This window comes from Corythoichthys intestinalis, chromosome 8 (assembly GCF_030265065.1).
Source record: "Corythoichthys intestinalis isolate RoL2023-P3 chromosome 8, ASM3026506v1, whole genome shotgun sequence".
In the NCBI taxonomy this organism is placed as follows: domain Eukaryota; kingdom Metazoa; phylum Chordata; class Actinopteri; order Syngnathiformes; family Syngnathidae; genus Corythoichthys; species Corythoichthys intestinalis.
This window is the reverse complement of record NC_080402.1, coordinates 38,977,589-39,003,355: the sequence shown is the minus strand read 5'-3', so window position 1 is coordinate 39,003,355 and position 25,767 is coordinate 38,977,589. Positions and strand designations below refer to the sequence as shown.

General features: G+C 38.0%; 2 protein-coding genes across 9 annotated transcripts in view; one reads left to right on the top strand and one right to left on the bottom strand.

Moving 5' to 3' along the window:
• Positions 1 to 119: 119 nt before the first annotated feature.
• sclt1 (sodium channel and clathrin linker 1) lies at positions 120 to 25,152 on the bottom strand. 4 transcript variants are annotated; one of them, XM_057843598.1, is made up of 22 exons: positions 24,794 to 25,152; positions 24,570 to 24,637; positions 22,050 to 22,117; positions 21,805 to 21,854; positions 21,590 to 21,662; positions 20,922 to 20,977; positions 20,621 to 20,756; positions 17,757 to 17,879; positions 17,561 to 17,626; positions 14,565 to 14,635; positions 14,276 to 14,366; positions 11,124 to 11,215; positions 10,775 to 10,952; positions 10,252 to 10,350; positions 4,960 to 5,031; positions 4,755 to 4,829; positions 4,532 to 4,674; positions 4,203 to 4,395; positions 3,472 to 3,668; positions 3,186 to 3,264; positions 2,682 to 2,777; positions 120 to 2,491 (listed from the first exon to the last, which is right to left on the bottom strand). In XM_057843598.1, the coding sequence occupies exons 2-22, from the start codon at positions 24,601 to 24,603 to the stop codon at positions 2,432 to 2,434; spliced, it is 2,052 nt and encodes a 683-aa protein (XP_057699581.1). In that variant the 5' UTR covers positions 24,604 to 24,637; positions 24,794 to 25,152; the 3' UTR covers positions 120 to 2,431. The 4 variants fall into 4 exon arrangements, with proteins under 4 accessions (XP_057699581.1, XP_057699582.1, XP_057699580.1 ...); XM_057843599.1 differs by having other exon boundaries at positions 24,570 to 24,616; XM_057843597.1 differs by having other exon boundaries at positions 24,570 to 24,616; positions 24,809 to 25,152.
• c8h4orf33 (chromosome 8 C4orf33 homolog) overlaps positions 24,945 to 25,767 on the top strand; it is a 51,086-nt gene continuing 50,263 nt past the window's right edge. For 3 of the 5 annotated variants that reach the window (XR_009064146.1, XM_057843608.1, XM_057843610.1), the window contains exon 1: positions 25,107 to 25,285. The gene's annotated coding sequence lies outside the window, so the exon portion shown is untranslated. Of the gene's footprint in view, positions 25,290 to 25,767 lie in introns of all 5 variants that reach the window. The other 2 variants (XM_057843607.1, XM_057843606.1) reach the window with 2 other exon arrangements.

Sequence of the window (25,767 nt, the reverse complement as noted above, 5' to 3'; positions counted from 1 at the left end):
AAAAAACCTCAAAAATGCTTTCGGGCGAATTCTGCAAATGTTGCTCTGCAATATTTGCAGACAGAGACAACAGAGACAAAAAGTTTTGTCCTAAGAGACAAAAAAATAAAAAGGTAGGTTAACAGGATAAAAGGACACTCAAGAATAAATATTGGCCCAGCTTTCACTCGCTGGTGTGACCCCCCCGGCCCCTCAACTAGGCAGGGTTTGGAGGGCAGGTGGGGGGAAAACGGTACAAAATCAAACGCTTCGGATATTCAACATAGTCACATGTTACTGTTTTGCCACAACTGGATTTATTACCTCTTTACTATTCATCCTTCACAAGCCCGCTGGAAACAGAAATGCCATTTAATGTATTTGCAGGTGACCGGGAGGTCGGGATTTTACGACCCTGTGCTGGTCCTCATGGGAAACACAGTCTTCTTTTAAGGCAAAATACTACCGTTTTTGTCCACCTGCGTCGCTAAAATCGACCAAAACTGAAAAGTTACCGAGTGTTACTTTAACTGAATGATGAAAAGTCAACACTTATGACCGCAGGTAAACATATCTATATAAAAACCTTAAATTTCCATGAAAACAATTTATGGCTACTAAAGACATACAAATGTAATGAACCATTTACACAATCATGAAGCGATCGAGAAATTTATGCTGTTATGAACTTTTTTTTAATTGCAGGCTTAAATAAAACAATAACAAATCGGTAACAAAACGGTATGTAAACAAACAGGGCTAACAAAACACTTTACACCAAGATGAAAAACAATAGATTAAAAAATCATTTACTCGCAGTTTTGCGATCTAGATGTTAAATCGAGAAAGTTAAAAATACATAGAAGCATAATTATAATCACAAAATGGATATTTTATGCATGATTCAAACTTGTAACAACAAGCATCTGTGGTGTTTTAAAACAGTTTTGATCTGAAATGGGACCATTTTATGCTAATAAGCTTCAAGGGGTTAAAAAACACATTGTACTTTGTAAAATATTTGTATTCTCAATCATTCATTGAGATGCATATCAGGATGTCATGGCATTGCATACAAAGTATTTCTGAAGTCAGTTTAGAATCTGTGGCGTAACAACATTAGTATTTCAGAATTCTTGAACTTAATAAAATTTGAGAAAATGTGGACTGGACCATTGCCATTGGGTATTCTTGGCAACTTAACTTACTGGTTATTTGTGTGATGTGTTGGCATATTAAATCAATTAAACTACAATTTGCGTCACACTTTTCATTTGCACAAAATGCAGCATAAAGTTCTTATACAATAGTATAGAAGCAAAAGCAGAATGCATTCCCTATGTGTGCACATAGGATAAACACACATTTATGGGGATTTCCATCTTAGAAGTCTGAAATAAATACCGTAGAGCTTGTTTTCATGGCTAATAGCCTTAGTTGGGAGTTGGAAGACTTAGGAGCAGTCGCCCATAAATAGTGGTGTTGCTTGTAGGAACCTATAGAACCAAGAAGTGAGCCACCTCAACTACACAATCCAACATTGCTCAACATATGTTGAAGCAGCAATAGTCAACTTGAGTATAAAAGTTGACTATTATTGGATACTGTGTAAGTTTCATTCAACTCTCCTCAGCAACACATCATCCAACTTTCAAAACAGAGCAAAACTGATTCAAACCAGCCAATAAACCACCATGTATAAATCATGTGGTCCTCTCAAGGCACATGAATACACTGAACAGAGGGGGCAGCATTGTGTGTTGCACATGCTTACCCTGCAGGGAAGAATTAGAAGAAGGCACATGATTTGGGGAAAATGTCAGCACCAAATTGCTACCAATGGTAAAAGAGTTTGGTCAGGCGATATTTAAACAATAAAGCTCCATGCTTCTTTCAAGTGGCCTTCATTTTTTACCAATAACCGGAGAAGAAAAGGGACATTTCCCCCTAATTTAGTATAGACGCGCCACTTAACAGTACTCAATTTAAAGTTGACTGACGTTGATAGTATATATTGTACAATACTTTACAGCTCAGCTTCTTTACAATAATGCTAACATAATGAATTCAAATAGTTGATGCTTAAATATTAAGCACAAGAACATTACACCTAACAAGTGATGAGCACCCTTAAAAATGTTGCACCATTAGCACTGTCTGCCATCGCAAGTTAATCATATTTGGTTTTATTTCTGACCAAACAAATAAACTGTTTCAGACCTAACCAGAAAACATAATTTTAGTCCTGTTTCGGATAAAATAATTTTCCCAACAAATTTTCAGCCCACGCTTGGTGGATTACTTTTTCTGATTCACAATGGTGTGGATGGATTTAAGAAAGTCAAACAAATAGGGAGGTCTTGACCAAAAATTTTTTACACCTGAGTACTTTTATGCTATGTGTCACACTAAGATCATCATTGCAGTACCATTTGACCTGTGAAAAGTGCCATTATTCATTCTTTGCATCAGAAAAATGAATTTTTCTTTGCTTGGATGTCATGATGGTCATCTGTGGGGGAACAGATACAATACAATTACATTACTTTTGCACATTTTTGACATTTTGAAAATGTTATGATATGTAGCTTCAAACAAAAATAAGGGTACATGCTGTTGGCCCAGTATTCAAGAACTAGTAGGAGTAAAGTCAAAGTGCCACATGGTTATCATCACTAGCACACGCTAACAATTAGTTGTACCTGTTGTGAAGCAATAGCTGCACGTTGCTCAACATCAGTCAGGCGTCTTTGGAGACGACTGGCTTTCTCTTGGGACTCTGCTAGCTGTCTCTCATACTGCAAAGACAAAACACGTCACATCATCTACACTGTAGATTTTTTTTCATAGGCAAATGAGCTGGCATGTATTTAGGTGTATATATTCTGTTACACAATGTAGACACCTGCGGTTTATACTACAGTTCGGCTTATATATCAACATACTATTTTCTTGTAAAATTTGGAGGGTGTGTCACTTAGGGCACTTTCACATTAGACCAAGGTCCAGTTGGAGAGCTACCTCGCAACAACACTTGCAAATGACTTGTTGTAAAGGTTCAGTACTGCCAAGTTTTTTCTGATCAACTTGAATTGGATCAATTTAGGATTCTCACTGAAGTTTAAAGTAAACATGCAATGCATGTTTAAAATATGTTACAGTTTGCGGAACACTCTTGGCACACATATGACTTGTATTTCACACACCTCTTCAATAACTTTGAAGTTACTTTTGAGCTGTAGCTCTAACTCATGTGACCGCTGCTTTTGTTGACTGAGCTCTGCCCTGAAAGAAAGAAAAAAACTGTAAATTGACCAGGTGATACATTTTAAAGTCATTTTCTGGTTAAGAACTCTAATTCCTAATGTAGTTTTACAATGAAAAATACAGTACATATTAGTAGCCATGCCTTTGATCAAGGTTTATTGCAGTGGGGATATTGTTCAACAGAGCCATGATTCTTATTTCAATAATCAATTTATTGGGTCTTACTTCAGATTTTTCATTTTATTCGCAAAGGCCTGTGACATGTTCTTTGCTTCATCTTTCCATCGTTGAATACTTTTTTTCTGTGCAGTCAGAAGACGCATCAGATCGGCACTTGAGTTTCGACTACTCTCTTCCAAGTCACTCATCTGTGCATTAAGGGTCTTTTCCTTTAGGCTGTACTCTTGTTCCATCTGTGATGCCTGAAAAGGAAAAAAAACTGGTAAGGTACCAAAGAAGAAAAAAAGTCAATGTTCCCTTTTTACAGATTCTTTTATTATATCAATGGACAGGGGTCGACGACACACAATTCAGGAACAAAAAGAAAGAAATGATCACATATGATAAATATATTTGTTAAGGAAAAAACATAAAAGCTGGTTGGCCAGGACAAACGTCCCCGAGAGCCCCACGCACGTGCTCCCAAGTAGATCTGCCCCGAACCTTCGAAATCTTACGGTTTATATTTATTGTTATGCCAGGCAGCAGCCTTGTCCCCCTACATGAGAAACAGTGGAAAAACACCAGGCAGCTGTCTTATTTAATGACCTTGCCTCAGAGAAAATGCTGAGAACTGTGAATCCTTATCCAATACGAAATGATATAAAATGAATGTACCAACTACAATGAACAAACATACGGGAACAAATATCTCTACAGTACCATATTAATTATTCATCTCAAATCATGGGAATACTTCTTTTAGCCTGTGTAAATGTTCTATTTGTTTACCTTACCTGTTGTTTAGCTTTCTTTTCAACAAGCAAGGTGGATTTGCGTAGCTCATCCATCTCCCTGCGTATCTGAAAGTTCTCTTGTTGTAGCTGGAGCCGCTCATCACTGAGTTTCACACAGTCCTCTCTTGCCACAGCCAAACAATTCTTTAGTCGCATAACCTCTTCCTGAATGCGGGACAAATCTTCATTGTAGCTAAAGACAAATATGAAAAGAAGGCAGAGAAAAATTGGATAAAGATTGAAGAAAGACTGTTGTACTTTAAATTATGGGAAGTGACTAAGCATTGGGAGGAAACGCTATTAACAAAGTGGTACGGGATTCCCCATACCCCATTTCCATCTTTTTTAGTTTGTTTTGGGTACTTTGCAAGGTGATGCTTATTTCATCTTTCTTCCTCTCTGCACTGAGACACCTCTGGTGAAGGACATCCAATTTTCCAAGCTCTTGTTCTGCTCTGCTCTCCTTAACCACCTAATCATAAATATTGATAACAAAACACCACTGGAAGAATTGTTACATTTGGTTCAGCAAACTTTTCAGTGCAAAGCTACCTTTGCCAGCTCATCCTCTAAAAGTTTTCTCTCCCGCTTAGACCTCTCAATTTGAGATTCTTTGTCTGCACACTCCTGCAAACAGGTGGGGGGAGTAACAACAGAAACAAACAGGTAGTAGAAGACAGTTTTTAAACAGAGAATTAAAGAGTAAATTACATTTTTGGTGATTTGGAAATATTCTGTTTGTGAGGTGGCCCCTTACCAGTTGCAATAAGGACAGCTCCTCGACCATACGACAGAGTTCAACATTGCACTGTTTGCGAATATTATCCACCTGTTTAACATAAATGCATCATTTCTCCAATATAATATATTTTACTACCGGAATTCATGGCCAAATCAGAAACTGCATTGTAGGAAATGTATCAGAGCTTGTGACTTAACTGTCTTGAAAATGTTCTTAATTACAGAAAAAAATGGAGTGATCTTTACTATTATTAAACACAAATGCAACAGTCTTTTTGACTTCAAAGCAGTAACTTTAAATTATACACATCAGAACTAGACTGAAGGAAAAAAAAATATGGTGAAAAAGCCGTCAATAAATGTGTATGTTAAGCTACAATTCTCTTGAAACATAAGAGGCCTTTGGCAGTATTGTAGCTGAATGTATGCATGCACTGGTGGCGGGTGCCGAAGGAAGGACCTTCCAGCCAATGGGAATGTGTTGCTCACAGCCGGCTGTCTGCTACGCTGTGCATTATTACAAAAAGATAACATTATGCAAAACAGATATGAACCCAACCGATGATGTATTTTAGTGACAGAGGTCAAATTTATTTCGCTCTTGCGTCAGATGTTACGCTAGAATCGTTCTCAACCTATGAATATGCTTAAGCACTTCAAACATATATCAACAGGCATTAAATAATTACACTGGCTTTCTGTGAAGAAACAGATCATCAAAATGACTGGTATGTCCTTTCAAATACTATATTACCTTTCTATTACTAATTTCTCTAGCATTTATGATCGCAGTTATATCATTTTCAGAGTTAATTGTAACATCAAACCCCGTCTTCTGACTAATATTGGTGTCAGATGCAAATGCTAAAATTATACAAATATTACAAACAGACACATTTGTTTTAAAGGTAACCACGGACTTCAAGACTTATAGGCTCTAATAAGCCACAATTGTTCTCTTTTACTAAAATATGTTATAAGAAACACATATTATTGCTATTGATTTAAAAATTGATAATATTTAGTACATGTTTTGACATACGGAGGGCGCCATTTTTTACGCACGCAATACATGCTGTGGGCGAGGACGTCGTTGGGCTGGACTGGGAGAATACCTGTGCTCTATACAAGCGAAGCTAGTATGACGACTGGCATGATTTTGTCACATTCTGCTGCTGGTCAGATTGTTTTGTTACAGATCTGTGGGATGAGTTCCCGATGTCGTACCTTGATCCAATTCCAGCTCATCAGCAGCGTCTTTAAAACCGATCTTAGGCGGCTTGCTGAGATATTGACTTGCTGCCATTTGACAGTTTGTATTCTTGACCCCTTCGTTGCGAGTTGCATCCTTGCCTTGTTTTTTTTCGTTCGTTTGCCTCTCACCGAGGTTCGCCCTGAGGTTTTTCTTTTCATGGATCTTGCCCTACTGTCACGGACCCTTTTTTTGTGTCCCTTTTCGCAATCGCTTGGTTTTTTGTGTGTTCAATAAACCCTTTTACGCAATCCCTCTGTTAATATTGTCTGCTGGCTTCCGCATTTGCGGACCATAACAGATTTGTTGGTTTTCATCTGAGGACTTGTTACTGATGGCAAGGCAAGGCAAATTTATTTATATAGCACAATTCAACACAAGGCAATTCAAAGTGCTTTACATCACATGAAGATCATAAAAATCAGATTTAAATCAACACAACGTAGAAACGAAGACAAAAGATCGCATTTAATCACAGAATAAAAATAAATAAATAAAATAAAAATAAAACAAAAACTACTACTACTAATAATAATTGAAATCAGCAATGGAGATAAAAACAAGAGGAATAGAAAGCAGGTAGATTGAAATATATAGACAGTTATAGATATGCAGTGCTAAACAAAAGCGTTTTTAGCCCTGATTTAAAAGAGCTAACAGTTTGAGCATACTTCAGACGTTTGGGTAACTTGTTCCAGAGGTGAGGAGCATAATAACTAAATGCTGCCTCACCCTGCTTGGTTCTTGTTCTTGGAACATGCAGAAGACCGGTTCCAGACGACCTTAGGGGTCTAGATGTCTCATAGGACTCTAACAAGTCAAGCATGTATTTTGGTCCAAGGCCATTAAGTGTTTTGTAAACGAGCAGTAGTATTTTATAGTCTATCCTTTGACTTACTGGAAGCCAGTGTAGCGATTTCAAAACTGGTGTAATGTGGTCCAGCTTCCTTGTATTTGTGAGGACTCTGGCTGCAGCATTCTGTACCAGCTGCAACTTCCTGACTGATTTTTTATCAAGACCTGTAAATATACCGTTGCAATAGTCCAATCTGCTGAAAATGAATGCATGCATACGTTTTTCCATGTCTTGTTGAGTCAGAAGCCCCTTAATTCTGGTTATATTTTTTAGGTGGTAATAAGCGGATTTAGTGACGGACTTTAAAAACTGATAATATCAATCAAACTGATTGCAGCTAATAGATCGATAAAGAATACACATGCTATCGATGTCGAAAATAGTAACATGGTCCTTGTCGTGTTACTTAATGTTACTAAACAGTGTGGTCTCGAACGCTACCTGCATGCAACAACAGTGCAGAGTCCACAGCTGTCACTGTTCTGCAATTTTTTTCTACGCGGTGAGATAACTACACATACGCACATCGGTTAAAAGCGGCGAGTACCTACTATTTGTGTTTTTATTGAGTCTTATTACCTTTTCATTGCCTAAAAATACTTTTTGCATGTGTTTCTCCATCATACTGTAAAGCACAGGTGTCAAACCGGTCCTCAAAGGGCCGCAGTGGGTACTGGATTTATTCCAACCAAACAAGAAGAGTACCTTTTCACCGGTCTGGTGTCTTACACGTGTAATCAGTTGATTGCAGTCAGGTGCTGCTTATTCTAGCGGAAACCTCATTGGTTGAACTGTCTGTGCTGGATCTGTTGGGACAAAGACCAGGACCCACTGCGGCCCTTTGTGGAATCGGTTTGACACCCCTGCTGTAAAGCAATGTTTTCTTGTGGTAGCTTTAGAGCAGATTGTTGATATGTTGACCACATTAGTCACGTAGCGTATTTAAACCACCCTTATTTGATATTATCGTATTTTTCGGACTAAAAGTCGCAGTTTTTTTTCATAGTTTCGCTGGGGGTGCGACTTATACTCAGGAGCGACTTATGTGTGAAATTATTAACACATTATGATATCATTTCACATGTTATTTTGGTGTTTTGGAGTGACACTGATGGTTTGGTAAACTTGTTAGCATGTTCTTTTTGCTATAGTTAACTGAATAACTTAATAGCTATGGCCACGTTCACGTTCTGCCTTTGGCAATGTGTGTTCAATTGTATTATTTACTTTTTTATATTGAAATGCATGCTTTTAGTTTGTGGCGCCTTCACGCCCACGTGGGGGCGCACTCGCATTTGTTTACGTGAAGAAGAGCGCTCACACGCCAGAAGAAGACGGACAGCTACGCAGCTCTGAGTGAGTGGGCGAGTTAGCGAGAGAGAAACACGGCTACGAACCTATGTTATGAACTTATGAACCATTGTTTATGCTTGTAAAATATCTCTACAGAGGCACCGCCTGTGTGTATCATCTTTTCTGTTGTTGTTGTGAGTTTTACACCCGCGATCGGACACTTAGAGCCAGTTGTGTGGTTGTTTGAACGATGTGCTAATGCTAGCGAACGCATGCTAACCGTTTGTGTCATTGCTGTAATAGCACCTAATTATCATTTATTTATGTTGATGCGAACCTGTTTGGTATCGAGGACGAAATTGATTCAGCAAATTATACAGACATCCAGCATCGTCTTTTGGGAGTTTAGCTCGATGTATAGCCAGGACCGAGCCGTAGCGTCCTGGTGAGGACAGTATATTGGCATTTCGTTGTTCATGCACTGTACACTTATTCAGCATGTTGTTCTCTATTGTATTTTTATATTAAATTGCCTTTCAAGATGACATATCTGTTCTATGTGTTGGATTTTATCAAGTAAATTTCCCAAAATGCGACTTATACTCCGGTGCGACATATATGTTTTTTTCCTCTTCGTTGGGCATTTTATGGCTGGTGCAACTTATACTCAGGTGAGACTTGGAGTCCGAAAAATACGGTAGTACATTTAAGTATTTTCGTAAGGTATTTTTAGTACGTTCTGCCTCTATGCATCTAAACAACACAAGCTGAAAGCGCACGGTACTATTTCGGTGTCAAATTCGCCTCTTGTAAGACGTTTTGCCAGTGTATGACATTTTGGTAGAACGCCAGTTTTGTCTACTCTTGTCTCATCTCGTCTTTCCTGTTCATTTTGCTTTTGCTGCATTTTTAGTAAAATATCGACAGTGCTGTCCTGCTCATACATGTTCCTCTCGGGTTCAAATTGAAAGGGCTGAACTGATTACATATTTATGTTGCCAGTTATACTCTGAAAGCCTGGCAGCGCCGCCCGTTGACGTCACCGCCCACAGTGCATTGCTGCGTCAACAACAACGGCGACCTACTAGTTAAAGTAATTTGACAAATTTTATAAAAATGAAAACATCAAGAGGGTTTTTAATATCAATTGGATTTATTCATTTATTTATTCTTTATTTATTTATTCAACTCATACTAACTTTTATATTTTAAGAACTACAAGTCTTTCTTTCCATCGTTCCTCTTTAAAATGGCTTTTAGTGAGGGCCACTGTCATCGACTGATCATTGAAAACATGGCATTTGACAAAAGAATTCAGGAAATTTAGTGATAAAATGAATGAGACAATCTGCGGCCACTCCTCTCTAGAGAATTTGCGTTGGAGCATTTTCCGACTCAGCACGTATTAACAATCCTTTCGGAACAAAACAGGCAAAATGCTTTGGAAAAATAACAAAAACTAATTGGCATAATAATGAAACAACACTAAAAGGTAAACAAGACTTTTTCCATGAGCGCCACGTCCGTTTAAAGATGCAGGCGTCAATAGCAAATGACGGGAGATTTGAACTGGAATTAAATGGCAGGCAGGGTGCTCATGCTTTATTTTACAATCAAAAAGACTGCTGATTGTGGCTCAGTGAAATCCATTTTTTGGTTCTGAAAGTGACACTCTAACATGAAAGTGGCACTATAAAGTCCAAAAATGGACAAGGGTTAAGAGCTCACATAGAGAATAAATCACAGTCTGATGAGGTACATTACAGAAAAAGAGGCTCGCTTAGTGAGGGGTTTAAATCTGGGTTGGGTGGAAAAAAATAAAGCTATTGCAAGTACTACATTATGTTAACATATACAGAAATATTCCCAAAGTAGTTTTACTCCAGAAATGGAGAAACTCCCTTTACCTCTTTTCTGGTGCGTAAGGCAGCATCCTCAATCAGCTGTGGAATGACTTTCTTTGTCTTTTCAAGTTCTTCCATCATCTGCTTCTCTTTTACTAGAGCCTTCGGAGCGCAAACACATACCATTAAAGTTAAAATTGCTCGGAATTTGTCTAGTGCACCGTTTAAACTTTATTTACATTAAATGTTTGTAATGGCACATAGAGATAGTTGTTTTTACTTTGCATACTTAAGATCATTAGGTGGCAGGAATTTTATCACACACATTAAGAAAAACTAGCACACATTAAACAGAAGCAGAGACAAGGGAACCAACTCCTGTGTCAACATATATTGCTGAGTCAAAGGAGACAAATGAATTTAATGGATTTTCCGGGTTCTGCTGGTGGTATAAAAGTAATAATTTTCCATGGTGACGTCTCGTAATGTGAACACTTGCAATACTGAGTGATTTCAAAGCATTTTTAGAACTCAGTTCATAGAAAAATGCATGCAATGTCAACATTAAAGTAGGAGTAACAGTCACCTCATTTTTCTGTAGTACTGCCTCCTCAGCCATCTGTACACTCTCCCGAACTTTATCCAGGGCTTCATACTTCTCCTGTTCTAAGGTAGTGCATCGGGCCTTATAATTTCCTGACATTTGCTCCCACATAGTTTGTGCTCCACGAACATCATCTGCCTCCTGGCATGTCGTTTTCAGCCTAATAGAAAATGTGTTTGTGCGCCAGGGGCGTGGGGGTAGGGCGGTATGGTGATGAATCAGATTCAGATGAATCCAATTATTATAATTCATTACCGTATAAATGTTTTTAAATAAAAAAATGTGTCTCTAAAACGAGTGTATTTAGTTAAGTTTGAGGTCATGTAATTACCTGGTCTCGTTCTGACTTATGGTTGACTGAAGCTGTTGAATTCGTCTTTCTGCTGCGTCCTCTCGGCTGTGAGCCTCAATTAGATCTTCCTCCTGAAAACACAAAGTATGTGCTTGGTCTTTACAGCAGGCTCGCCATTTATCCACATTCTTTCCCTTATTCGGGTTTGTGTCGCACGACAAGAGGCATCCAGGCCTGCCAACAGTTTTGCCTGGTGCCCCACTCTGATGGGGTGACTAGGTAAGGTAATGCCTCTAACAGACACCTCATTCAGAGGGCTGAGTCACCTCAAGACCAGACCAGACCAGAGGTGAAGGTGAGATGTTTATCGACCAGAAATTTGCCTCCCGTCTTAGTAATTTTTCACAGTGACAGACCACGCCACCTTTGAGCTCCTGTTTCGGTCTGCCCTCACTTGTAAATAACACCCAAATAATCTTGGAACATGGACTCCGATTTAGAGGTGCTGCTTCTCATCACAGCTGCATCTCACTCAGCTACAAACAACTTGATAGAGTTCAAGATCAGAGGACCAAATCAACAGCAAACAGCAAAGATTCAACACCGGGGCCACCATTTCCATCTGAAAAACCTACCCATGAAGGTTCTAAACTAAATTGAGGACAACGGACAGTTTAGTGAAATCAATGAAAACTTACTTTAGGCAATGCGGAACGAATTATTACATTGGTTGCACAAGGATAAGCCAGTATGACCGATCGCAGAACATTCTGAGAGCATACTGTAAAAATGCTTATCCATTTTCACATAGCAATTGTGGCAGTTTTTTTTTTTGGCTCAGTTATGATTTTGAGTAACAGTATATTCCAAATTTACAGGATTAAGTCTGATGTTGCTCCATTGTTTGTCGATGCAACAGCTTCAACTATTCTGGGAAGGTTTCTTTCAGAAACAATTTGTGAGGTTAAACACAGATGTTGATGATAAGGCCTTGCTTAGTTTGCAAAGACAAAATTGTGCACACAGGCAAGGATATGGCATCTGTTCTTCTTTGGTTTCTGTTTAGTAAAGCAATTGTTTGTGCTGTGTGCATGAAAAGTGCAACAATATGAATAATATTATAATTTAAGGTTTGACTAAAAGAAATATTTGCATATTTCTATCTAATTTATATATTTCTATGTGCATCAGGCACAAAAAAAAGTTCACACAATTATTGAATAAAAGCATTGCCATTTAATAAAATATATTTTAAGAATAATAATATATAATAATAATAATTCATTTTGCTGTTTCAGTTTTCAGCTTTGGTTTCCTTTTTTTTTTTTTTCTAACCTAGCACACCAAATGGATTCAAATATTTCTAATATCAATCTAGAAAAGATCCAGTTGAGATCTTTTAAAAAATGGGTGCATAATTGGACGATGGTTATTCTCATCACTGACCAACCGAAATTTAGCTACAGTATGAAAACCAGTCAGTAGAATAGCAAAAGCATTGTTCCCTGTCAAATATGCTTTCAGTGACATTCTTTGCGCTTCTTTTAACCTTGGAAACGGACCTATCCACAAGAACTGCTTTGTACCCTGGTAGCTTTGTAACCAGGTAGTTGCTTATAGGTGATTTCACATCTGCAACTCCTGCCTCTTTCCCCTTATTGGCTTAGCATCTGAATGCTGAGAGCTGGTTGGTTGACAAGGTTTTCAAGACATCTGACCATTTTGCTTGCAAGGCTTAGTTTTAGTTTCAGTCAACAATTTTCCTTTCAGACTTTTCATTATATATTTTTTTTTTCAGCAATTCAGATAAAGGTTACCATTGACCAGAGGTTGCGCTAGACTTTTTCGTTGTCTGTCATTTTGACTGACAGGGTCATAAAAATCCAGTCATAATCTATTTTTACCCGTCACTTAAATTTTTAAAATGATGATAATGACATTGTGGTGACCGTTTGTTTGGCATAATTCACCTTCCGTATTTGTGTGTCCATTTGGCCGAGCGCGTTACCGGCTACGACAGTCACGTGACAGAGACACTTAAGAGCCGCGCGCGGTCCCCTCACTATCCACTCGCTCTCGCTATATGATTGGCCGAAGAGTCGAAATGCTCTCCCGTGAAATGCCTGTTTAAAAATGTTCCCGTTGTTACTTCTTGCGTTCGCTTATAAGTGCCCATTTAAAAAGGAAAAGCGATGGATGATACTACACACAGAGCGTATTATTAACAAATGTTAAAGTTGTATAATCATATAGCGAGAATAAGGAACGTCACTGACAAGCGCAGGCCCCCGCGAGTGGATAGTGAGGGGAATAGGATAGTGCGCCTACAGCTAACAAGACTCTTAACATTGCATACCGCTTCAACGTATTCAGTAGTATTGTAACGTTGATAATAGTCAACCGTTGAATCAGATTGCAATTCTTTATTTGTGGAAACTTATTGAACAACACGACTGCTGTCTGCCGCAGCCAACGCACATATCTCCCCCGCCAGAACAAACGTAAACACGGAAGGCACGTCCCTTGCTCTCCCGCACCTCCCTCACCCCTCTACGTCATGCGGTGCATTCAGGAACACATGCTAACACCCTCGCCACATTATAACTCGATTCGTTACAGTATTTAGTTTTCATTCATTTTAAATTAATATTCTGTCCGAACAAGCTTAACAGAGAATCCACACCGTGCCATCACACATCAAGCAGATGAATATGTAACTTTTTCTCCGCAGTGACAAAAACAGCTGACTCTGGCCCCAGTAGTTAGGTAGCCTACCATATGTAGCATATGGAACAATGAAATTAACAGTTCACCTGCTGTGGCCTGAAAGTAGTCTCACACTTTCCTCCTGGTGCGCATGGACTTGAATTGCGTGCCTGCTTGTGCAGTCCCTGTTTTTTCACCTCTTTTATCAACACCATCGTCGTTTTTGGGGCTTTTTGAAGAAACTTCGGACACTCAGTTGCCTTGACATTTTTCAGAGTAAGGCCAACAACGTCATGCATCAAGAGAGACAATAGCTAATTAATATGCTCACTCGCCACCCTGTCGTCTGGGGTGTGAATTGCAACCGGTCAAAATGACGGATGGACTTCAGTTTTTTCCGTCACCGCTTTAAAAAATCGGTCAACGACGGAAAATATTCGGTTAACGCGACCCCTGCCATTGACATAACCATTTTATTTGCTCACCTGTATCTTTAGCTGGTGCTGAATTAACTGGAGCTGTTTATTCATGTCCTCCACTTTGTTGGTAGCAGTCCCCAAATCACCTTTGGTCGTTCTACAACACAACATTTCAGTCAATAGTGAAAGTTCTGAATCATTAGCTGAATTAGACATAATACAACATGTGCCCTGGATTCAGAAACTTGTAGAGAATTAAAGAGAAATAACAGAATTGTAGAGTATTAGGCTAGCCTGAGTACCTGGCTCAGCTATTGTACCACTGTACCAGTATATCAAAAAGCTACTTAGTTACCTGAGCTGGCTGCGTAGCCCCTCCATCTCCGTACTCTGCTCCGTGACAGTCATTAGAAGCTGCTGATTGGTCTGTGTGTGACAAGAGACACAACTTTGCCACTTGTGTAGCATGGGTCTTGTACCATTCGACTCAAAATACACTGTGGAGACTTTCATCATCTATTTAAGACACTCCAACTTGGAAACTACTCTCAGAACGTAAAGAGGCCTAGCTTTGTCCTCATTAAAAATACATCAGATACATATAGTGTTACTCTAACATTTTCATTCGACTCCAGTCAAGTATCCAGATGCTTACTGTATACCATTCCTATGTGCACAGGTACATACATGAGAGGAACCATAAACATGCAAAGCAGGGTTTTCAACTCTCACTCATTGAGCAAGTCTCTCACACATTTCAGCCATTCACATGCCCTATGCCACACCTGATATTTCACCCTGCCCCCCCACACACAGCAAAAAAATACATAACTTGACCATTGTCAAAATGTAAAAATAAAATAAAGCCGCATGATCTTAAAACGGTTCCATATGAATTTGCTTGCAGCCATGTCCATCCAAAGAACACGCCATCAGCTGAAATTCCCATGTTCCCTACCAATCTGGCAGAGGAAAATACATGTTTGTCTAAATTTAAACTGAAATGGACAGGTTGGCAGGTGTAACAAATTGTTGTGCAAGTCTGATGCGGAAAATGTTGAACTTTTATGAATGCCAGATCATGATAGAAACTGTTTTCTTTTTCTGAGTCAAGAGGTATTGTATAAATTAGCATTGAAAATGAAACATTTGTTAATGTTAACTAAATCAGTAAAGAGCACTTCACTACAGTTGATTGCATTTTAGCAGTAAAATGAGATTGAACATTGTAACATAAATATTCAGGTGACTGAATAAGATGTTTTCACCACATCAATAATAGTACCTTTTATTTATAGAGTGCTTTTACAAATGCCCAAAGACGCTTTACAGTTAAAACAATGAAAAGCCGCAAACAACGTGAGCAGAACCAAATAGTACACAAAAAAGACATATAAATTAAAAGTGAGTTTTGAAAAGGTGAGTTTTAGCAATTTTTGGAATGAAGGAAGGTCTGAATAGGTGCGGATGGGTTTAGGGAGTGAGTTCCAAAGGGTGGAGGCAGCAACGGAGAAGGCTTATCGATTTAAATAATTACTTTCATTTAATCAATGCAGTGATACATGAGGAGTAATATACATATACTGTATATACACATATTATATATACACATTATATATATATATATATATATATATAATATATATATATATATATATATACAGTGCTGCTCGAAAGTTTGTGAACCCCACAGCGATGGTCAGATTTTTTGTAAAAAAAACTAAAATAACCTTATTAAATATTAAGTTATACCCTAATCCACAATACTGACATTCCAAATAATGGACTGAAACAAAAGAAATAGTTATATTGTCATTCTTTATTTAACAAAAGTGGTTGATTTAAGAAAAACTCAGATATCATGTGTGCAAAAGTATGTGAACCCCTTCAGTTAATAGGATATTGCGCCTCCTTTTGCAGAGATTACCTCAACCAAACGGTTTCTGTAGTGACTAATCAGCCTCTCACATCTACTTTGGGGGATTTTTGCCCATTCTTCCTTGCAGAACGCAGTCAGTTGAGAGAGGTTTGATGGGCATCTGGCATGAACTGCTCGCTTCAGGTCCCGCCACAGCATTTCAATGGGATTTAGGTCAGGACTTTGACTGGGCCAGTCCAGAACACGAATCTTCTTCTTTTTCAGCCATTCCTTGGTTGTATTGCTGGAATGCTTTGGATCATTATCATGTTGCATGATCCACCTTCTGCCAAGCTTTAACTTCAAAACAGATGGCGTCAGGTTATGTTCTAGGATTTGACAATATTCCTCAGAATTCATGATTCCCTGGACTATGTGGAGTTGTCCAGGTCCTGAGGATGAAAAGCAAGCCCAGATCTTGACATTCCCACCTCCATGCTTCACTGTTGGGAGAAGGTTCTTTTGGTGGTATGCAGTGTTGACTTTTCGCCAGACATGGCTGTTTTGGTTGTGACCAAACAGTTCAATTTTGCACCTACATCAGTTGATGAAAACTCTTTTTAATTTAGTCTCGACAACACAACTGTTAAAAAAACAAAAAAAAAACTACTGAATTGATTGATTAGGAAATCAGGTTGAAATAATAGAAAATTCCAAAATGTTGAGGGGGTTCACAAACTTTTGAGCAGCACTGTATATATATGTAACTGTATTTGTATTCGTCCTGTACCGTCACGGTACAGGCATCATGGCAAGGTGCGTGCAGTCAGACGGCGAATATGTTTCAGTAAAATCATTTTAATATAATAAAATTCCAGTCAGAATTAGCTCTTTACTCCAGAGGGCGGTAGAGGTGATGCGCCTAGACCAACAACTGACATTATGGGGAAAAAGAAGACAAACCAAAACAGAAAAATAAGTTATCATTGATGACTGCTAGGAAAGTTATGGCAAATGTACAGAGTGGGAATGTTCAAATACAATATTACTAACACATTTTAAAGTGTATTTATATTATATTTTCAAATGAGGAAATAAATATTTTGCTCTAGCCCTAGGCTGAAGTCATTGAAACATTGAGTATTTATTTTTGCACCATTTCAAGAGATGCTTTTTCAGTTTTGGAACTATTTGCACTTTTTATTTTATCTTAGCCAATATGAATAATATGTTGGAGTGTATGTTCACTGGTAATGGCTCACAGTTACTGTATAATCCAAGATTTTTAGTTTTAGCCAGTAGAACAAACTTTCAAATGCTGTGATAAAAAAGCCTGTTTTTCCTGTTGTATTGAACTGTGACGTACCGTTACACCCCTAATAATATACAGTATATATAATCATACACACACACCCCTATTTTAAACAATGTTCATAAATTGAGAACCCAGGCAAAGGTAGAATAAATATTATTATGTTTAATCAACAACATACCACTTGCAGTTCCTGATTGGTCACTTGAAGTTTATGTGCATGCTGTTGGGTAACCGCAAGTTGATCCTATGACAAGATAAACAATTTATAAACATCTTGTTTTAAATCAGGCATAGACAAACCAAACCATGACATTTATCACCAAGTAGAAAAGTAGAAGTTACTTTGTATGCAAATGTCCTTGCATGACAACTACCTTGAGCTGCTGTTCCTTGGCAGTGGCATTATGTCCATCTGTGAGGCTCTTCTGGTGGACCTCCTGGAGGCGATCAAGCTCTAGCGTTGCTGTTTGCCACAACTCCATGGCCTGCATCCGCTCCTATTCACGTACACAGAAGACAAGGAATGAGACGATCTTAGAGACTGACATGGACAAAATTGTGAGAGTAAAATGGCTGGTTCAAAACATTTCCATAAATATATATATACACAGTATATATTAAAGTGCTTCCGGAAAGGAATTTGGTCAATCTGATAAATAACGGGTTCTAATACAAGTTGAATTCATGGATTGATCCAACCTGTGAAAATTTCCAATTGATGAGCCGTATCGGCACCTTAATGGTTAAATGCTGAAATGGTTCCATAAGTGATTCCCTACTGTCGGCGCAGCTAACTGGCTAAAAAATTTGTAATGGATTTTCTGAAAAGTGGAATAATGAGACCGGCCCGTGTTTGGAAAAAGCTTTCCAGTTTACAGCCAGACAATGGGATTATTTTTACTGTGAACAGAATTCCTTGTTTTTCTGACCTTGCATAAATTCATACATATGTTACTTTCCTGTGGGCAAGAGATTATTCAAGTCTCGTATAAAATCAACAAAAATTATTACAATTACAGGAAACAGAGCTTTGGTATGGTATCGGCAGATACGTTGATTCGGGTATCAAGATTGGATTGGAAGTGAAAAAATATAGATGGGGCATCCCTCATTATCACCTGACAGTGCTTGATAGTTGTAAACTAAGTTTGTATCTTTCACTTGACCCCCAAAAATGTAATATTGTCTTGAAAAGTTTTAACAATAAAATGCCCAACAGTGCACAGCAATTCGATTACTACAAGACAGAGGTACAAAAGGGTAACAATTGACACATTAACCCCCGTCAAAGTTCTGTGTCTGGCCTTGCAGGAACTTAAAAGCAGGTAGATGAACATTTTCTTGATATGACCACTAAAATGCATAACATATGAAAAATAAATTGAAACGCCAACACTTCCTTACAATGGACAATATTATTAGGAGAGATGTCCCGATCCGATATTTGGATCTGATCGGACGCCGATATGGGCAAAAAAATGCGCATCCGAACTCCGGTCCGGGTTTTCCAGCACACCGATTTACATAATCCATTCCAGTTCTTGCTTCGGTTTCCCTAAAATCCGGTCCGCATTTTACGGCACACCTTCAACACACTACATTAACATTGCCGTCTCCCAATTAACCGAGAGACTTTATCGGTAAAAATGTCAGCTGTGTGGGATCATTTCACCTTAAAGGACGACAAAGACGAAGAGGCAGAGAGCAACATATGACACAATAAAGTCAAGCGTAGTGGTAAAGCTGTGAGAAGTTTTAATGCAACCAACCTAATCAAGCATTTAGCGAAATACCACCACAAACAATATGAGGAGTATGTTAAGAAAACCGAAGACAAAAAGAAAGGTCCTACGCAACTAACACTGGCAGAAACTTTTGCTATGCGTGACAAACTGGCACTCGACAGTCCCATAGCCCAGGGAATAACAAGAGTCATTGCCGAAGAATTCATTCTGGATGACGAGCCATTATCTCACGTGAGTAAAGACGCACCATCCAACACGCGATTCGGCCGTGGAAGATTCGAGAACGATTCACAAACATCCAAATTCCGATTATTGAAATATGTCAAGTAAAGAGGAACTAATACACAGTGCGGTCTTCAGGACACCATGAGAAACTGACCGCACATAACTTGTCTTAGACCCGGGTAATGCCAATGCTCAACTCACGGCTTTAGCTCAACTCATGCCGCTGGATAAAAAACACAAGAACACCTGACTTCCGCTGACAGCCGCAACAAACTAAGTCAACGTCGTTTTTTCTGGAGATAATAGATATCATATGTACATAGAACCAGATGCTAAACGACAGACTCAACTGCGTTAGCAACATTGAAGTATTGAAAACCAGCCGCCATCTTAAAGCAAAAGACTTCCCTAGTAGGCTGTTGTGAACCTTCCAAGCGAACCTAATTAACTTTTTATCTAAAATACTCCTAAATCGGCAAAATCTTGACTTGAATCTATCTTCAAAACAGTTTTAAAACTTTCACATGTCGAAAGTAGACAGAAGGGAAATCATGGAATAACGTGAGCAATTTTAATAACTTTAACAGTTGATTCGCAAAATTAAATGAATTGAATGTAGTTTAAAGCTGCTGATACAGAATGGGGACTTGAGTATTTTATTTACTGTTTTAAAATGTTAACTTGATACTGAAATAGTCATTTATTTAAACCTGAGAGGCTTTTTATACAATTTTTGTAACTAATGCACGAAACATTAAAAGCATGAAATAGCTTGGGGGATTTGTGGGATTTTCCACTGAGGTTGTTGGTATGTTTTGCTTTTTTAAGACAGTTTACAATATTATTTGCACGTTTTACTGACTGACTATGCCATTTCTGTTTGTTATGTATAATGTTTTGTGTTTGTCAGTGAATAAACAGGTCAGTTTCTTGTTACCAACCGTTGTGTGTTATTCAAACTCACCTAATTCAGCTGGCTAGTTGTTATCAAGGGTACTAAAACCTTTTTCAACATGAGTCTGACAACTAAGTAAGGAGGCTAAATAACTTTAAACTTTAACACATGCTCAGATAGGTCGGTATCGGCCAGTATCGGTATCGGATCCGAAGTGCAAAATAATATCGGTATCGGATCGGAAGTGCAAAAACCTGGATCGGGACATCCCTAATTAATAGGCATCCTTTTATTTATAAAAAAAATAAATAAATAATCAAATATTAGCAAAACATCAGCGGCTTGTTATATCGGGGAGTAATCACATAAAGACCTGTTCTGACAGCTTTATTTGCTCTTGGAGGTTTTTAACAACTGCTTCCTCCTCTGCTGTGCTGCACTCCACTCCAGAGGTCTTTGTGGTTGACTGAAGCTGCTTCTCAACTGATTCTCTTAGTTCTGTATGCAACCTGCCAGCAAGGTGAAAATAAAAACATTTAATTTCAACTACGATATCACATACTGTGTTGGATGGAGCATTGAAACGTATACATACGCACACGACTAGATGAAACTTACCCACGGATGAAGGGGGGGGGGGGGGGGGGTCACATACAAAAACAAATCTAAAATACCTTTCATTTTCTTGAACGACAGTCTCCAACTTTGCCTTGACATCTGCCATGGACACCTGAAAACATGAAGAGATGTAGGATGCTCGACAACATGGAAATCAAAAAGATTTTAAATATATTATCAAAGTGTTTAAGTCCGAAAGACTAATGTCAGTAGACAATTTTTTGGTACATCTATTAACCTGACCAATAATACTTTGCCAAGATAAAGAAGTTTGATTTAATAAATATATTAATATCAAAATGATACCATACATATTCATTCATCTTCTGTATTGCTTATCCTTACAAGGATAGTGATGGAGCCTATCCAACCTGATAGCAATGGAACCTATCCAACCTAACTATGAACACCCTGAACTGTTTGCCAGCCAATCATTGGGCACATATTGGCAAAAAAAAAAAACGTTCACACTCACAAACACCAATGCAGAATTTTGTGTGCCGAAAGTGAACCCTTGATCTCAGAACTGCGAGACGGGTGTGCTAACCACTCAACCATTGTGTTGTTTTTCTACCATTTTGTATTGAAATACAATTACATGCATTTTTCTAGTGTTAACAATATTTATGTCTGTGTACATTATTTGATTCAATCAACACTAAAATGCTTTTTAAATCAAAAAGTGTGCCTCATGTTATTCATGAACTCATCTTTTGTTCTTCACCTGGTACTTCTGCAGTTGCTTAGACATTTCATCAATGTGCCGATCATATTCAGCTATTAGAGGGGCCATTATACTGTAATACAAAGAAGAAAAAAAAAGATTTGCAATTTTAGAACAGTACATTCAAACCGTCAAATGACAACTCAACTTACAAATCTTTATGGCATTTCTTAACAAATCTATCTAAAATTTACAATGAGAATGTCATGTCAGACCTCCTATCGGAAAGCCAGGGAGCAGCAAATTCAGTCTTTTCCTCTTCACCCTGAAAAATATAAAAAGCTTGTCAAGAAGGCAGTGAGTTTCCATACTCATAATTAATTTCCACATAATTCAAATATACATGCACATTCTATCGATCAAGGCATCTCTTTGACACATCAGTTTCATCCAACTGAAGCAAACTAAAATATATTAAGGGAATAATCAGAACTACAATATCTGTTCAAATGTACAGTACCTGGGATGGTTTAATGTGAACAAGCTCACCACGCTGATACTGGCTGAGGGAGGAATTAAGTCTGTGGACTGAGGAAAACATATTTTACATTTTCCCTCTAACAGTATAGAAGAACAGATTAATTTCTCACTCTATACAGGTATGTCTTGGTGCTTATTGTTGGTTTAAAGCCCACACATGATTTGTTTTAACACCAAGTTATTTTTTTAATCATCTAAAGCCACTATATGCAACAGAGTGTGTTCCGAAAACCTCAAGGATTTCGAATAAATGCAATTTTTCTGTATTTACAGATCCCTTTGCAAAATACTAGTAACTTGTGTCCAGAATCTACTTCCTGGGTAATGGTGGACATGCATATCAAATCAATCTGTTATTATTTTGGCATCAAATTCACCAGGTAATGATTGGCATCCCGGCAAAACAATCAGAGATTAGTGTGACGTTGCCAGCAAATTAGCCAAGGTGACTTTTGTGCGCTTATATTTTTGGCAATATTCCCTCATTGACTGAGCCACAGTAACATAAGTGATTATTTTGTTATCTATCCAAACCGATCTATAGGTTTTTATGGAAAGGAGAAAAGCTCTACCCCTTCGAGCCAGATTTTGACCCAGACGTTGAAGAAAGTGTTAAATCCATGGAGGGAAGACTTTTACAGATTGTTTTTGAATGTTATATTTATGTCACAACATTAAATCAATATATTCCAATATAATTTATATTGGAGACAAAATGTGTTTACTGGTTGTTAATAGATTCATGGTAAGTTAGAACAACACCGCATTGGTGTTGCAATACGAAATGAGTTATTTTGAAGGGTTTTCACTAGGGGTGTGACAAAATATCAAAATGGTGATGTATCGTGATACCTTGTATTCCAAAAGGTTATTGTTATGCTCCTGCAAGAATCGAGATATCATTTCAAAAAGGTGTCAATGTCTAAAAAAAAAAAAAGGAACCAACAAGTTGCTATCTTCCACCATAATAGTGTCTCAGTTAACTCTAAGGCTGCCTTGACGGCTCTCGACAACCAATCCATTTAGACTGGGAATGTTCGAAGAAACCAGAGCATTCACAGTCATTCTGTCAGATTTTCAGGGCATTTATACTTTTAAAGGTCACTTGCTGTTGATTTTAGGGCATTTCCAGGTCATTTCCTGTCGAGTTTGAGTCACTGCCTATTCATTTGGGTGATTCCAAGGTCTGTAACACAAAATGAACAGGAAGTGACCCATAAAATACCCCAAAATCAACAGGAAGTAACTGAAAATCAACAGCTAAATGACCTTAAATGGCCCAAAATTACCTCGTATCCTGGCATTGGCTGCTACTGACGGCCATAGACGTTCAATCCTTTTGAAGTGGGAGGGATGGCAGGGAATGAGAGTTCATTCCATGCCACCCGATTGGACGTCTACTAGTGATAAACTCATTCCAATTCACAGCAGAAGCTTTTTTTTCTGTTTATTAGTTGTTTTTAGAATATCATAGAATGATTTCCTGACCAATGTATCGATAATCGTTGTATCGCCCTATCGTCAGATCATCGTTATCGTGAGCTTTGTATCGCAAACCATATCGTATCGTGAGGTACCAAGGGGTTCCCACTCCTAGTTTTCACTCATTTGTGATCTGATTACATCCAGGGGGGAGTTTTATATTGACTGGTGCCTTTTTGCAACTATAAAAGTTTTAGATGTTGTGATTGGGCTGGGCTAAGACACTGGTGAAGAAATGCAGCTGTTTTAGGCTCACTGCTTTCTGCCACACATATAACGCATAGTGTTACACTTATATAGTGCCTTTCCACCTTTCAAGGCGCTTTAGACTATCTCACCATCCACCTACACAGCACCAGGAGCAACGTGGGGTTCAGTGTCTTGCTCAAGGACACTTAGACGAGTTCATCAGGGCGGAGAATCGAACCCACAGCCTCTGGGTTGGGGGACAATTATTCTACCACTGAGCCACACCACCCCCATGAATGTTAAGTTATAGTAAATAAATGTATTTTTAGCCAAGCATGTTTTTAGCTTTTGCGCTAAATTATCTGTTCACTGTACATAAATAATATTTAAATGTACTGTATACATCTGGTCACTGACCAACTGCATCAGAGGCTAAGGGCTGAGCAATATGGCATAAAATTAATATCATAGGACGAACTGATATAATCTTTAGTGATAATTTTTATGTAAAATTATACTTCTTCCGAGAGAGTTAAATTTTTAAAATTTAAATATTGTTAAAATGGGCAGAGGTTAGCAGAATATGGACAACCGATTCTAGGTTGGTCATGAAAATAAATCTTGACATTGACACGGTTTTCGTTACATTGGGTGCTGTCTACATCTAGACAACCAGGTTCATCGTCTTGAAATAGTACTTAGTGCATGCCAAAAGAAAGAATAATTTGAAAATGTCTGCTGCGTCGAGATAATTGAGGCATTATATAACAAAAACAAACAAAACAAAGACTATTATTAAAGACTATTACTTATTTTCATTTTCTCTTACCTTGATCACGCAGAAATTCGACGTCTGTTTCCATCTTGCTGGTGGAACTTAGAAAGCAAAAAACGACGCTAGAAGTGACCCAGAAGCAACATAAGCATTGCTTATTTAACTACGAGGTAAGGCTAAAACTAAGCTTTACCAATATTTTACCCCACTACTATGTATGCGACGCATTAGCTGCATTATAAGTACTACAATATAAAGGGGGAAAAGGTAAAACATACCAGGAGATGACTTAAATTGGCTTTTGATGCTATTACGGTCAATGCAAACAGGAAACAAGCTAATCTATATCCGCTAACACAGTTTCAGCTTTTCAAAATTACTCATACATTCGATGGTTAACGATGGTGGTATTGTTTCAATTTTATACTGGACCCTGAAATGAATAAATAAAAAAGAACGATTGCAAATCTGAGCTCTTTGCTTTGACGAGTTGCGCCGTCCGTTTTGAAGATATCCAACATCAGCCAATGACAGCTACTCTGTGCACAGTCTAAATTGTTCCGGCGTGTACAATTTATCGAACAAATATGGTTCTGCAAAATGGAAGATTAAGGAAGTCAGAGGTAATGTAAATTTCTGCAGTTAAACAAGAAGAGCAACTACGTTTCACTAGTGAAAAACAATCACATATATTTTTAAATCTTTATTTTTTCTTCACCATTTTCATTCCATTTCCCAGAACTGACAGCAGGACGGGTCTGAAACCACACGTAGGTAACTTTCTTACCTGAGTTGTTTACAAGCTTGATAAAATGTGAATGAACATTTCTCAGTTGGACATTTACCTGAAATGTTTGCACAATAAGTAAATTAATTAAATAATTTAAGGCTTGCAATAAAATTTGAACAATAAGGTTTTAATGGACCTTTTTTCAAATTTGTCAAAGGAAAAATAAATCAAACAATATGTGTAATAAGCGCTCTAATATCTATAACCCTGCCTGGCTAAATCCAGATTTTTTTCTCATGGAACCTACAGGCGCATGTGATGTCTTGCATACGTCAATTATTTTAAGAAATTTCCAAATTCTGAATTAGAATTTCATGATTTTGAGACTTAAGTATCAAATGTGATACATTTAGCTATAAAGGGTTCAAAGCGAGGGCCTGGATTTAGCTATAAAGGTTTAAAAACAAGCATACGACGTATACTCAAGTTTCCTGTTTCTGTTAATGACAGTAATCTGCATGA

Excerpts from the sequence above, each read along its gene's own strand:
- sclt1 (XM_057843598.1), bottom strand. The coding sequence starts at position 24,603 with ATGGAAACAGACGTCGAATTTCTGCGTGATCAAG. Across the intron at positions 21,663-21,804 it reads CCCTGGCTTTCCGATAGGAG|TATAATGGCCCCTCTAATAG; the intron begins GTCTGACATGAC and ends TTTGTATTACAG. Across the intron at positions 4,396-4,531 it reads CTAAAAAAGATGGAAATGGG|CTACAATGAAGATTTGTCCC; the intron begins GTATGGGGAATC and ends ATTTGTCTTTAG.